The sequence below is a fragment of the Nelusetta ayraudi genome, unplaced genomic scaffold (genome assembly GCF_046127955.1).
Source record: "Nelusetta ayraudi isolate G7.1 ecotype Tasmania unplaced genomic scaffold, CSIRO-AGI_Nayr_v1 ptg000033l, whole genome shotgun sequence".
Classification (NCBI taxonomy): domain Eukaryota; kingdom Metazoa; phylum Chordata; class Actinopteri; order Tetraodontiformes; family Monacanthidae; genus Nelusetta; species Nelusetta ayraudi.
The window spans coordinates 4667554-4682500 of NW_027466083.1; the positions used below are offsets into that span (position 1 = coordinate 4667554).

Below are 14947 nucleotides of genomic sequence, written 5' to 3' on the forward strand. Positions count from 1 at the left end.
GGCGGAACCAGTCCGAGAGGGTGCCGGAGCTTGGCCATGAAAGGAGATCCGGCACACAATTACGTAATTCTGTGCCCAGTGTTGAAAAAATCTCCGTGAACAGAACGTTTAGAACCATGCCCAACAATTTGCAGGGCTCACGTCCAAACGCATGAACGTCATTATTTGACGATATCGAGATCGTTTGACGATAGGGTTCAACATTGTAACAGTTTTTAAAGCTCAGAAAAGTTGAAAAGCATCATAGGTGCCCTTTAATGACTTACCCTACTGGATACAAACATTATTGCTTCATTACGTGTTTGTTGGTCCTTAACGCGAATTCTGAAGTCTCGTAGTACATGACACTTGGTCCTGTGAGCTTCCTGCTGAGGAAGACAAACAAGAACCACCCTGGGCTGAATAACTTTGTCTGATTCACAGTTCATTTATGCAAATCTAGAGATATAATCGAGCCTGAAACCTCGGCTATTTCCTCAGTGCTTCTGCCAGTGTGTTTCCAAAAAAAGAAGAAGATAATAATAATAATAATAATAATAATAATAATAATAATAATAATAATGTGGCAAATCATGGTGTAAGGGATTTAGGATGAGCTACATCTGTGAGGTTCTTAGGAAATAGGAAGTGTGTTCATTTGGGCACTCATTACCCCCGTTCCCAAGGCAACTCATGTCAGGGTGACACAGTAGTAATACTTGACAGTTTGTGGGAGCCTGGCCTTGGCCAGGGTGAGAATAAGATTAACCAGGAAGTGGATTAAGTTTGGTGTCTTGTGTGTGTGGTGTCTAGTTTGTTTACAACATTTTATAATCCTCAAATTTGACCAATATTTGGCAACCAGAGTGCAATTATTATTTTTTTTTTTGACTGCTTAAACCACAAAACTCTGGGCCATGAGCCAAATTTGGTTTGCAGTGTAATTATATTTGACCTGCGAGGCAATACAAAATCCCTAGAGCAGCTGGCTATTATACAGCACATGTACCCAGAATACTCTGCTGGTATTTTGGCACATCAATCAGGACATGACGTTCATTGGATTGCATTATTATTATTTATTATTATTATTATTATTGGTTTATTGTTGTTACTTTAATTTTCAATGTATTATTAGCCCCTGGAAAAAGGTTACTGTTGAAATTTAAATCAGAAGGCATACAATCTTATTTACATTTCATTTATTTTTGCATGTGTAATATGAAGTTACTTATTGTATAGGGTTAAGCATTGCTTCTTCAATATTCAGGTCGAAGCAAAACCTGTTTCAGTCCGTATGAAAAGGTTCACTGTTATTAGTTTGATGAGTTGGCCCACGACTTTGTCCAAGTTTTACATTTTGGCTTCCCATTTACCATTTCAGTCTGACAGCCCTCTCTGGCTTAGACTGTTTTGAGCAAAAGTAATTACAAGAACCACCTCTTTTGAGGAAGCTTCTTTCTAAAGTAAATGTGCAATGATTTTTATTCCCCACGAATATTAATTTCTTTCATTTAAAATGATCAATTTTAAATATGAATTCTCCCAAAACGTCAAACTGAAACATTGTGCTGGAAAGAAATAACACATTTTCAGCAGGAAGAGGCAAACAGTTGTTTAATTACCAAATTTAGAAAAAGAAAAACTACAGCATGACATTTACGTGAGGCTGTGCACATAAGCACATACTAGAGAAAGTCTCTCTCACACACACACACACACAATCTATGGAAAATTTAGATCCACACATTATTATTCCAATATGGAAAAGTAAAGTATATTCATTACCCTATGTCACAGAGACCTTTACATACAAACTGGTAAAAAAGTTAACTCACATGTGCATGTTGTCACTAAGTCTTATTGCACATGGTGTATATTATACACACTTGATTACCATTAAACATTTATTCACACTTCTGGGATTTTCCGATTGTTAAAACAGTGAACTGAGTAATGATTAAAAGAAAAAACATTACTTACGTTGCAGTTAAAGTAATAGGTGAAAGATTTCTGATTTCACTCTACGTCTACAGGTCACTAAACACAGTGTTTCATAAAGTGAGGGGTGTTTATAGTTCATCCCTTTCATAGGAATCCTGCAGCCAGTGCTTGTAGACAGCCACGGGGTCCATGTTCCAGTGCTTGTGGAAGGAGACGGCCTGCTGCGAGGAGATCAGTGTCTCAGTGTAGTCGTCCGGTCGGGCCTGAGACATCAAGAGCGAGTGGTTTATAAATCCTGTGGGAGTGACTCCCACCCCATTCATCACTCTACCAACCAATTCATGGGGTCCGTTTGTGTTCAAACTGGGAGTTTGTGCTGCCCGTCACACCCACCTGGTGGAAGAGCGGACTGTGTGTTATGGGAACACCCAGAGAGGTGAGGCACCGGCCGATCACCATGTCATCTGGAGCGTCATCGCTGTAGCAGCTGCAACCGCTGGAGAGGAGCCTGGACACAGCCGCGCTGCTGAGCACCATCCTGCTCACGTAGAAACACAGTGTAAAAACAAACAAACAAAGAGTCCAAAAATCTGTTATTGACTAACAGACACCACAAACGCATTCCTGTGCCAGCCTCACCCTCCGCCCCCTGTGGTGTAGCTGTATCCGTTGCGAAGCAGGCCATAGCCGTATCTCTCCCCGAGGCTCACTGCTTCCTTCGGGTCGTAGCAACGCAGGAGCCTGCGCAACCGGGCCAGGCTGGACGGAACATACACACAGATCAGCAACCACATTCTTTGGACAAGTGCAAAAGACTGTGGTGCAACTGTCGGGGGAACCATGGGAATCTTGAATAAATAGAAAAAAAAAATGTAACCTGATGAGCGTATCGTCGTCAACAATGAGCAGCCAGTCGGTCTTTGGCACGGCGCCGGCCAGGAACCGCCTCAAGATGGCAAAAGTCTTCCCACAATGCCCTGGACTCAAACGACAGGGACAGCTTTTTTGTAAAATCCCCCCAAAAAATCAAGAAGAAATTAAATAGAAAATCTAAATTGAAATACTGAAGAGTTTGGAGCATTAACTCATCTGGCACGCAAAATGGACAATTACAACACCAAAGATATTCCCATTAATGTTGATGGATAGCATTGAAGGAAAGAATCACTCTTAAGTTCCTTCTCTGTGAAAAATTGTTCACATTTCACTTAGTTAAAGCCTGCAGTTCACCGCAGTAGACTCAGTAATGTGAGTAAATTGCTGTCCCTGACTGGTCCGTGTTGACTGCGCCAGGCAGAAGACTCATGTTCTGTCACTGAATTGTAAAAGCCTTTTGAAAGTGCACCAGTGCCTTTGGTTTGTCTTTCAGTAAGAGAGCAGAGAGGGAGACTGTTCCTGGTCACCTCTCTCAGTGTTGGCTACTCCCAGGCTGACTGTAGGTATGGAGGCATCAGTGACGTCGCTGTAGAACTCCAAAAAGTCTGCGTCTTTCTCCCAGGTTGCTTTCACAACTGGCACTGTAAACAGGAGGAGATGGGGGGGGGGGGGGGGGGTATCTCAAAACTTTAAAAGTAGTTCATACAGTGCATTAACATGGGAGCTGGTGCAAGTCTGAAAAGCAAAACAAAGCTAACGGCACTCGACCTTGTTTACCGCTCGCTAGCATTTTTAAAGAGTCTGTAATGAGCGGCTCATTTTTATCCCGTACACGCAGCACCATCGTGTTTTGGATAATTACAGAATCCATAACAATTTCCAGGGCCGGTGCATGCAAGGTTATGAATGATAAAAAGGTTTTTACCACCAGGAAGCTGAACTCTGGATTAAGTAACATTAACAGCATGGCAGCAAACAAAGCTGCAGATTCCACCAGTACTTGTTTTTATTTTGCCACGTGAAAACTTGAAGTAAAACTGTCCCCTTTGGCTCGACAGTTATCAAAATGCAGTTACACTCAAATGCAGCTGAAACACTTTTTCTGCATCCTGACATGATAACGCCTGCAGGTATGAAAACGTATTGCAAGAAAATTACTATCTACTGTCACTTTACTTTACAGTCACTAAAAACTAAACAGCAGTAAAAATCTGACACTCTGGGCCTTGTGGTATTGTTTGTGTCAATGACCCACAAAACCAATCCGACCAAGGAGCATCCATTATGTCTCTAGCGAAACCTGATAAATGTGGGGCTCATTCCAACCTGAAAACTAGACAGGAAGGCATGAACGTACCTCGATCCAGGTGGAATTTCTGGCAGGTTTTCACAGCAACAAACACATCTGTCTTTGGCACCGGATCTCCCTGGAAATAGTAAAGGTGACAGACAAAATGTTTTTATTTTATTTAAAAAAAAAAATAAAAAAAATCATACTAATACTAATTACAAATGATTGGATTCCACAGGTGCAGTAAGTACACGTGTCTCGTCCCAAACAAAGAAACTGGGGTTAATGTAATACTGACATGACATGAATCATGATATGTACTGATATTATGTCAGATTATGAATCAACCCTATTCTTCTTGACTTGAGAACTGATGATAAGATACATATAATAATTGGATACCTGTGCTGCTTTGTTTGCCACGTTTGTCAGAGGGCCTTGTGTTGTTGTCTCTGCTTGAGATGTTCTACCCTGCTGCTGGTTCCTGCTTAGTTCCAATTAAAAAAAAAAAAAAAAAAAAAAAAAAACTTCCAGTATTGGGCTATTAATAGACGTGCTGTTCTTTTGAATTGTAACATTTTGCCTTTCAAAGTGACACCATCAAAGTTGACCCATAGGCTTCCATAGTTGCATTACAGCTTTTCTCTTTAAATCCCACACACATATGTTGATGTGTGATGCCGTGAATACACACACAGTTTGCCAGGTAGGATGTAAATGACGTAGCGCAGCCGTCTCTCTCGTCCACGCAAAACTCCCGAACTGCTGTCAGCCGCGGCCCGTTTCCTTCCTCCCAGATAAACAACGCAATCTGCGTGGAAGACACACAGATGAGTGAAAGGCACGAGTTAATGAGAAAAACTGCTTTTTGCGCAAACTGGTTTTGTCTCTTTTATCTGCCCTAGTTCAATTTACAGCATATTTTATTATATATTTATTACTTGATTGCATTTAAAAGTTAGATTTTTCACTTGCTTTTCGACTGCACAGTCATGTGGCCAGTTCTCATGCATTTGTGAGCATGTGACGAATAAAGATCTGAATCTGACAAAAAAAAAAGTGCGAGTGTGCTAAGTATTTTGGTGCAGCGCTTGTCAGGGGACCACTTAAAGTTTACAGCAAATTTTATTTTCCCTCTTTTACTGAGCCTTTAAAGTGATAAAAAATATATTCCATTAATGAGGCGGTGATTAAATACATTTAATTTAACACATTTAGTGATTAAATACATTTAATCACCCCGACCATCTATTTAAAAAAAAAAAATCTGAGCCCTCTCGGGCAGAGAATTGCTGAATTTATGACTTGTGGAGTAGCAGATTCATTGCAAGCCTGCTGCTGCGGGCTTGAGAGCCGTTTAACAAAAGCCCAGCTGTCACCGGCAAAATGTTGTTTGCCAATTTATATATAGTTGAAGCATCCCCATTCTTCAAAAGTCCTTGACAACGTGATGCCTCTCACGCATTTTACAGCTGTTGTTGAGGCGCAAATACAGTATTAAGGGGCAAGACAAGGCACATCGCTTCACTGAGATGATGGAAATTGAAATTTGTTTCCAAGTACCTCGTGCTTTAAGTCGATAGTAAAATCTGACTTCAGCCGCTCGAGTTGAACCCGATCAGCCAGTCTGAAGAGCACAGCAGAGGGGAAAAGTTGAGTAGAAGGAGGCATAAAAAGAAGTTTGTAAAACTACAAGACAGCATTTCTAGGTAATGTGCAGTGTGAGCAGGTGCTATGCTGAGCCAAAAGAAATTCCTGCCTTGACTCACAAATCTCTTGTTATGCTTTTTTTAAGGTAACCGAGCGTGATTTCAACAAGCAAAACGTTCACAAAGATTTCAAAGATTAGAGCTCAAAGTGGAAACGCACACTCGCTGGCAACAGCAGACAAACAAACCTGCGAAGCAACGACACGCTGAGAGCCCAGCCTGCTGCAGGGTCGGGGTAACTGAAGGAGATGGGGTCTTCGGCAAAGGCATAGTGGTGGATGATAGAGGCCTCGCTGTCATGAAGCGGCTTCCCCAGAAACCACTCCTGCGAGACGCAAAGCACAAGCGCGAGGCAAAGAGACGAGATGCAATTAATCAATTCGGTGCATCAGTGGGATCGACGCGCGGCAGGTTTGCAGGGATGCCTGCATGCCGCGGTGCATCTTACCTCCTGGGCTGGGTGTCTGTGGAGCGCCCGCAGCAGAGCAGGAAGTGTGACTCTGGTTCCCTCCTCGACGAAGACAAACCAGGAAGCTGACTGGCCGTGAGAGGCCAAGAGCCTGGAAGGATCAATGACACGGCATTTGTCACATTTGTTTGCTGGGTAAAAGCACGGAATGACTTTTCACACAGAATGAAATCAGTTCATGTTCATTCTGCATTTTGAGATGAGTGCGTTCATTTTTTTTTCACAATCTGTGAAATATCTCTAAACTGTCATTGAAGAAACGGAACAAAAAGAGAACCTCCAACATGCAAAATACGTTTTTTTTTTTTTTTTTTTTTTCAGATCTGGAGCTTTTGTAGGAGTTAATCATGCTGCGCTGCAACTTTGTCTGTGATGAAAGAGAAAATAATAGAAATGTGGCATAAATTGAACTCTTAACGGTGTCAGATTTAACTGATTTGTTTGTGTGTGTGTGTTCCCAGTGGCTACCGAGGCAGGGCGGGCAGAATACTCCAGTCCCCTTCGTACATGGACAGTTCGTGCAGCAGCAGAACAAGGGGGTCTCCCTGTGTGAAAGAAGAGACAGCAAAGTGTTTTCACGTTGCCTCAGTTACGTGGCTCCACTTCCACCAGTAGAGGGCACAGCTCAAAGTCGCTCATCTTCCTATACAAAGACTTGTATGGACACATTTGTAATAGTATTATGGTGACAAGAGCCACAGGTTTCAACAATCGTGGCGCCAAAATGAGGTCGAGGGTGTGTCACCAGCAGCACAGGTTGGGACACTTCGCTTCACAGAGAAACGGGAGCAACCGTCTCTCACAAACTGCAAACCAATATGCTTATTTTTTACTATGTGAAGGCACATATGTAGGGCTTTTAAAAACCTTATCAAAATGAGAGCGCAATAATGCCACTGTAGGGAAAAATGATTGGGTAATAAATAGTCTGTTTCATCACAAGCCCTCTGAAATTATGTCATTTCTTTAAACTTTGAATCCTGATAAATTCTCAAGAAGCAAAAGAAAAGAAAATATGAACAGGCTTCACTTCCCTTTGTGACCCATGAGCGAATAAAAAACATTACCAAAGAGGCTCGGGAAGAAAAAGTGTTGGCAAACACAACAGAGTCATTTCTCTCTGTCTCCACAGAGACCAGCACACCTCTTCTTCAAGTGTGCCTGGCTTCATTGTCACTGGAGTGAACTGAGTGGTCAATGAGACCTTACTGGAAATAAAAGGAAAACACGGCTGCACTAACATCTACTAAAGAGCCATGTGGCACGGGCATCACTAAATGTTTGTATCTCCCTGGACGGTATTCCTCTGTAAACAGTAAAGCAGTGAGAATTAACAACCGTTCACTTTGTCGTAACTTCTGTGATTTACAATATGACGGAAAACTTGAAACGCTGTCTGGAAAACAGGATGAATCAGGCGGAAAACAAGCTGTCAGAGTTTATGACAGACTCAGGGTTGATAGAAACACCTGAATGTATTTTACAGCATCTGAGCATAATAAAGCCTTGTAGGGTGTTACTAATCTACCTCGCCTACAAGACAAATTCACCATCACGATTTGATGGTCCATGCAGAATGGTGTGTATGTTTAAGCTCCTCTGATACGTTCATACAGCGTGCGCGGTTTACTCTCTCCAGTAGTAAAGTGGCAAAGTTGGCTTTAGCGGCCAGCTCGCTCCTTTCACTTGTTCCTGCTAAAGAGGTGCATCTTGACAACTTTTGAGATGGATCTCCCTGATTGAATTCTCTGCTGAGCACACACTGGCTCATAAAACTCCTCCAATCCCCTTATCAATATTTAAAAACATATTGATTATGTTCGGCGATTACAAGGTTGCACTTACAATTAGGCCACAATACAGCAGTGCTTGAAAGACAGTAACAAAACAAAGTTAGGGGGGAAAAGAGGATAAGGTTGCAAACACAACAAACAACACTTTTTAAAGTGATGAAGGAGATGCATCATCATGCCACGTCCATTTTATCCATTAAATTCATTACGTTCTTATTGATGGCTGACCAATAAATATCCTCTGACACCCTTTATGTTACCTGTCCCATTCCAGCAGCCTGTTGCAGAATCTCCGCCTTCCTCTGATGACCACGACGGGCATGATATGAGTTCCTCTGACTTTGGATAACCAGTACCACCTCATTTAACCCTGAGAGAAGGAAACAGAAAACAAGATTGGTGAGCGATTAAAGAGGCAATGCGAAAGACAAACTTCTCTGAAATGTTAAGGAACCTTGGCAAGTATCCAATCAATTCAGTATTAAGCCCTGTATGACTCATTTCCTTGGGTTTTATGTCACGGTTGACAAATTTCAGTTCATATGCATTACAAAACACAAAAATCGGACTCACCAATAGAGGCAGCCCCCTGGAGCTCTGCAGCCTGCAGGAAGACACAGGAGTTTGTGTTAAGTACGACAAACTGTTAAGCCCCATGACCAAGAATAATGACGCATGAACGTGAATGTGTGAGGGGACATTCTGACTTACACTTCCATGAGAAAGACCAACGTCTGCAATGCAGGGACCTGAAAAAAATATTTCTTAATCTTATCATCATCATCATCATCATCATCATCATCATTATCATGCAAAGGTTCACCAACAGAAACATTTTCTTGGATGATGACAACAACAATTTTGAGGCACATATAGAGTAAATGGTGTTTTCTGTCACATCAAGTCCATCACATTGCAGGTTACTTCAGCATATTTTAATGCATGTTGTAATCATCAACAAAGTGATTGCTGGGGGCGTTTGCTTTTGAAATGACTGTTTTGTTAGACAAAGACCTACGAAATATCTGTTACTTATCAAAATGCCATTATTTGTAGCGGGTCTGATGACATTTTCAACAGTTAAGCGAACACCCTGTGGAAAGGTAAAGTTCACAACAAACTGGGTTGATAAGTGCGCTTAAATAACACCGTTTTCCAGTTGATAAGTACTGACACCTGTTGCACGTCGCCTAGGTAGTAAAACCTGCGTCCACCTGCATTCATTCGTTATTGTATACAACACCATTTCCAGTTAGCCTTCCATAATAAAACACAGCGTGGCGTCCAAGACATCACAGGTACCGCCGAGAAAACAAGTAATGGCATTTGTTGACTAAATACTTGTGATGAAACACTTTATAGAAGATAATGAAGCTCTTATGTGTGTTGGCTTTTGTAGCTTTCAACCTTTAAGGCTACTATGAGAAAGAGGACGACGTCGAAGCAACTTCCGGTACCATCTTTCCATCTAGAGATTGATGCTAGCGTTGTGGCTAATGCTATAGCTTCCGCCGGGAGAGCGTCGACGCCACTTACCAAGGCCCAGGAGAAGCGCAGCGGCCAGTTTCCATCCGGTTATTATTTCATGGTGTAACATGGTCCCGTGGTTGCTGGTATTTGTCTGAAACTAGTCTGTTTTCATGGCCGAGGCAGGAATTCGGCCGACCACATAACTGCACAGGCACAACAGCGAATTCGACTCAAAATGTGCGAGGAATCCGTTGGATTACAATATGGAGCTTTCGCGACCTCTAGCGGAGCCCAAGTATGCGAGTCGCTTATGGAAAAACATAATTGCGCCGATCTACGTTACAATACTTCTATATAGAATTAGAAATGTAATTATGAAGAACTTCACCTGTTCCCATGAAGAGTGACATTTTAGTTTAATGTTATACGTGCATATAAATGTTTTAACTAGTTTGTTGGTGAGGTACAGTATATATCACTGCCCTCTGTGACCTCACAGAGAGCTAATTTCCAGAACCTGTTTTTTAAACACATTTTTTGAAGTTCAAGGAAGCAAAGGAAGAATGAACATTCCATTCTGTCATTGTCAATCTACACATGCTTAGAAAACATTACTAATGGGAATTGTGCAGAGTAAAACAATAAATAAAAATAAAACTTTAAATAATAGCAGACATTACTGCAGCACTACTTTAGTTGCCTTGTTTCTACTCGGCTCCTGAAACATCATGCAGCTAACCGCCGTTTTTTTCCACTTCCCCTTAAATCCTGGAAAGTTTGTGACATACAGATAATCCAAATGATTCACCAGTGGAGTCCAAATATGGATTTGTTGACGGTTAAAATGAATCAGCCTGCCTCTGCTGTAAAACCAAAGGGAGAGAGAGGATGAGCGTGTTGTGTAACAGTGAGGAAACTGTCGGCAGAGGGACATGCTGACATAAATCCAGTAGGTTTTAGAGTAATAAGACTATTCCTGGTGAGATGATCTTGTTAATGGGTTGGTGCGTTTAGAATTAGGTGCTGTACTTTTCCCCTACGGAGTCCAGCTGCTATTTCCACTTACTGGGCCAAATGAGGCCTTCAATAAAGTAAGGCACTGTTCGTTGAATTACACCTTCAAAATAAAAGCACACTAATATTCACAACATCACCAAAAAGGGCTTAATTAACAAGACGTAACAAAATAACTTCGATTTTCACGTAGAATATGTCGTAACTTTATTGGATTATTTATTGATTTGCTGTTCTTTTTTGTGTGGGTAGAGGGAACGTTTTATTTTTAATCTACCGGAAGTTATCTTTGTTTAAAACACGTGGAACTTCTCTTGATGGTGTTTGGTTTATCTTACTCTGTAAGGGGCGGGGGGGCACCAGTGGACGTCTCCAGCGGGAGCAGATCAGTGAGTGGAGGGACTGCATCTACCATGACGGTGAGCAAATCGCCCCCTAGCCGGCTGCAGGTGACGCTACTGGAGGACTTTCTGCGCTCTCCTCCGGCCGGCTTCTCCGTGGAGAAGGTCGGCGGCTCTGCCCTCCTGGTAAGCAGCGATCCGGACAGCAGCCTGGTCCTGATCGATGACATCGAGACGTGCGGAGAGCGAGTGATTTTCCAAAAGTCACTCGGAAGGTGAGAAAAACACTTCGGGATACACTTTTGACCCGTTGCTGTGGATTAAAGCGACTTCACCTGAGGCGTGCGATATGTTTCGCACGACAGTAAAGTGAAGATGAACAACTTGTGGGAGTACAGCAGCACCAGGAAGAGCCTGCTGTCCAAGAGGATTTATTTGGTGGCCTCTGCTTGCCTGGAAGACTGCACAGAAACTGACTGTGGAGCCGGAGGTGGGTTAAATTTGCAACCCAGTGCGCCTTCCAGTAAAGTGTTCATCAGCATGCAATTAAATGTAATTACACGAATAACAAGTTTGCACCGTTTCTGCAGCCACCAGGTTTACTGAACTGCTCGTATACTTTCTGAAAAGAGGAGCCAGAAAAAGAAAAAAAATAAGATAATAAACGAAAGTGGCTCATTGCTGTTGGGTTTGCTGACAGATTCGAGATTCAATAGCTTTTATTGTCATGCAAGCATAACGAAATTGTGAGTCTCTCGGCTTTCACTGCAGGAAGGAAAATAGAAATACACATGAAATAGAAATATAACAATATATATAAATACATGCAAAGGATGACAGGCTGGAAACACAAAAACATTGGTGAAGTGGTTTTCACACATCACTGTTGAAATCCATGATGCCTGCTTTGCAGGAATGTGTGGTAACTCCCTCAGGCAACTGAGCTGAATCACAGTGTGTAAAAGAGCCACTAGTAATTTTGAACTCAAAACGTGGCTTTTACGACTCCACTCCTCTCAAGGGGACCATGCAGTTTGACTGGCCACTGACTCACACTGGCCTGTCAAACTCAGGGCATTTCAAATGGATGGTGTGGAGAATTTATACCAGCAACCCTGATCTTTCTTTCTTTATGGCACAAGCGCACGCAGCACAGCTGCTCCAAAGAATTTATCAGTCGTATTGCACACCGCGATATAAAATGTCACCAGTCCTGTGAGGTCAGCAAAATCTGGTGCTAAAGCGAGTGAGGTGCTAAATTCGGCGGTGACTCATTTTTTTCTCTTTTTTTGTAGTTGTAATTTAATCGTTTTGGTCTGTCCTTCAGTCCAGGTTTTGGTTCAGTTACTGCAAAGGCACCACAGACAAATGTCCCATGCAAAGTTATTAACAACAGATGGTTGAAGTTGGGAAAACACTGTGCTCAGTTTGAAAATGACACTCTTCTTGTTGTCTGTAACCTTTCCTGAGTGCAGTGCCACAGAGGTACGTGGTGTCTGTCGACGGCAGTGATCCCTTCATCAGGTGTCAGATGGAGCGCGGCCTGGATTGGACCATCTCCTCCGTCGCTGGGGAAAGCTACAGGGTGGATGTGAGGAGGGCTCTCTGTTTCTTTTATTGCTCATTAATTCCTGTGCTGACTCAAAGCACTCACTCTTTCTTTTTTTTTTTCTTCTTCTCCCAACGGCAGATTGACTTGGCTGAGCTTCTGGAGAGCTGTGTCATCTGCTCACCACCAGTCAAAGTCTCGCCTGCGTGGACAAACGCCTCCTTCACCCTAAAGTATTCCTCTGACGCCCTCTTTGACTTTGCACACTGGTTTGGCTTCAGCAAAAGGTTGTTTAAGGTGAGTGAGTCAAAGTTTGTCTAAACTTCTTCCCATTGCTGTTTCTTGGTGCTCGGCACCGTGCCTAACTCTGCGTTCGACTGCATCTCTATCAACACCAGCTGAGGAAGACATGGATGGCTGTGGGCTGATTGGAGACAAGACGGCTCATTGGCTCAGTTTTTCACGGAGTCGGTTCCTACAGCAAACTCTTTGACCTGCATTGGAATGGTTGCAGTGATGGCCTGCCTGAAGGACCGGTCTACTGTACCTCTCCTCATCGCAAGGATGTGACCAGATGTTTGGAAACTTCACCTTTTGTCACTTGAGTTATTTTCTGCTTCTTGTCTGGAAAGCCCAGAGAAGGACGTTCACTCCATCATGCAAAACTCACTTTCCAGTGCTCTGCAAGCATGTCTATGAACTCACCGGTTAATTGGTCAATTTAAGCCTTTACCCCTTTACTGGCGAGTCTGGAAATCATGTGTTTGTGATGTCACATGCTTCCTAGCTAGTGACGACACTCTGTGCCAGGTGTCCACTCCCCCCTCTGAGACTGCCTTGTGTTCCTGTGGAACATGTGGAATGTCCAACGAAGATGGAAACTAAAGAGGTTTAAAAAAAAAATGTTCCTTTACAGAAAATATAAACATCTGAAAATGGCTACAATGTGCAGCTTTCAATTGATTTTCTAATTTAATGATGCGTTGAAAGAAATTAAAAGAACAATTAATTAAATAAACTAATAAACAATAAAATGAAATAATAATTGATTCAAAGAGGATTGTCGTCGCAATGTCTTTATTTTTTTGGGATCATTAAACACAAATTAATTCTGCTCCGCCCACTGCGGTTACTCATTTTTAATTGGCTAAGCAACTGTTCTCACAAGCAGGAGAAACAACATGGGGTTGTTTGTTGTCAGATGCATCTTTTGCATGCGGATTAAGGGATGAGGAGGAGAGCGGATGCGGCGCTGGTGATGGTTTCCACGTAGTCTTTGTAGTCACTGCCATAGTGGCTGATCAGCAGGTAGTTGAAGATGCCCACGATGCACATGAGGAACAGGAAGCAGAGGATGCGCTTCCCAAACAGGTAGCCGGGAGTGCTGCCAACGAAATCAGAGAGAGATGAGAGAGAAGAAGAATGCTTGAATCTGCGCAAACATGTGTCTGGTCACTCTCCAGGTCCTGTGTTTCTGGTTTTACCTTTGTGAGGTCTGTCCCATGTATCCCACAAAGTACTTCTGCCTCACCACAAGATAGATGATCCCAGAAAAGGCAGCAGGAGCTACAAACAGATAGACACAGTGGAGAGTATTGTTGTGCCCTGGCATTGCCTCCTGACAAGCATGTGGAAGGCCCAACAAAGCATTGGCAAAAGAGAGAGAGGCTGTAAACAGACGGCTAAATCTGCTGTTCTGGAGATTTGCTTTTTGGATACTCAAACATGTGAAACTGCTCCACTGAAGTCTGGCATTAAAAAAAAGTGTTTGATGAATTAAATTCTCCATGAGGGGAGTGTCTTGCTCCAGCTCAAGTCTAATCGTCACCTTGACTGAGACACAGACCGGCACACCACATCACAGCCAAGAAAGTGGGATAGAGGTCCATGCAGTTACGACTGAAAAGAAGAAAGAAAAAAAATGCAGTTTAGAACAGTTTGTGGTTAGCACATTTCAAGGAAGTTGCCTGCAATGAAAGGACTTCGGCAATCTGTTTGAATTTTCAACGACAACGGGTATGTTAGGAAACAGTGGGGCGAAAAAAAAAATGCAGGTCTGCTGCTCGGTGGGTGTTGGTGGAACAAAGTTAAAACAGGCAAGCCAGGAAAAAATGACCCCGGCAATCCAAGGCAGCCCGTTTCTTGCTGTTGCAATAGGTTGCAATAATCAGTGCAGCATGTTGCAAACACCTCTTCCCCATGCCATAAAACAACCAAGGCATGAAACATGATGACTCCTTTTCTGAAGATGTAAATTCACAACAACCACAGGTCCAAACCGATGTCTGGGTGGGGATTCTCAAATAACTTTCATTGCAGGATGTGGCTCGGATATTTCGTCATCATGAGAATTGAGATGTTGTTGGTGGGACAGCAGAATCAGTTGTAAATGTTTCCTGTTACGTGATGCGACTGTTGCTATTTGAAAACGATTGCACTGACTTTTGAACCCTCAAAGGAAAGATGATTGTTTGAAAAATGTGAGGAAATGAACTTGGGCAGCACCTTTTCA

At 42.7% G+C, this 14947-nt stretch overlaps 3 protein-coding genes across 4 annotated transcripts in view; 1 reads left to right on the plus strand and 2 right to left on the minus strand.

Annotated features, from left to right (window-relative positions):
• Positions 1 to 1579: 1579 nt before the first annotated feature.
• On the minus strand, positions 1580 to 9781 carry b3glctb (beta 3-glucosyltransferase b). 2 transcript variants are annotated; one of them, XM_076031747.1, is made up of 15 exons: positions 9598 to 9781; positions 8773 to 8810; positions 8635 to 8665; positions 8322 to 8431; positions 6737 to 6813; positions 6248 to 6359; positions 5988 to 6124; positions 5654 to 5717; positions 4785 to 4901; positions 4157 to 4226; positions 3327 to 3440; positions 2801 to 2900; positions 2563 to 2682; positions 2317 to 2461; positions 1580 to 2186 (listed from the first exon to the last, which is right to left on the minus strand). In XM_076031747.1, exons 1-15 carry the CDS (start codon positions 9656 to 9658, stop codon positions 2052 to 2054), a joined length of 1431 nt encoding a protein of 476 aa, XP_075887862.1. In that variant the 5' UTR covers positions 9659 to 9781; the 3' UTR covers positions 1580 to 2051. The 2 variants fall into 2 exon arrangements, with proteins under 2 accessions (XP_075887862.1, XP_075887861.1); XM_076031746.1 differs by lacking the exon at positions 9598 to 9781 and adding an exon at positions 9238 to 9322.
• Positions 9782 to 10873: 1092 nt separating this feature from the next.
• medag (mesenteric estrogen dependent adipogenesis) lies at positions 10874 to 13493 on the plus strand. Its single transcript, XM_076031749.1, has 6 exons — positions 10874 to 11161; positions 11252 to 11376; positions 12362 to 12477; positions 12577 to 12732; positions 12834 to 13011; positions 13075 to 13493. The coding sequence occupies exons 1-5, from the start codon at positions 10959 to 10961 to the stop codon at positions 12861 to 12863; spliced, it is 630 nt and encodes a 209-aa protein (XP_075887864.1). The 5' UTR covers positions 10874 to 10958; the 3' UTR covers positions 12864 to 13011; positions 13075 to 13493.
• A 2-nt stretch (positions 13494 to 13495) lies between these two features.
• Positions 13496 to 14947, minus strand: part of alox5ap (arachidonate 5-lipoxygenase-activating protein) — a 2168-nt gene continuing 716 nt past the window's right edge. Inside the window, exons 3-5 of the mRNA XM_076031750.1 lie at positions 14264 to 14334; positions 13920 to 14001; positions 13496 to 13819 (exon numbers count right to left, since the gene is read on the minus strand). Of these exons, the coding sequence (XP_075887865.1) occupies positions 13657 to 13819; positions 13920 to 14001; positions 14264 to 14334 (316 nt within the window). The 3' untranslated portion in view covers positions 13496 to 13656. The remainder of the gene's footprint in view (positions 13820 to 13919; positions 14002 to 14263; positions 14335 to 14947) is intronic.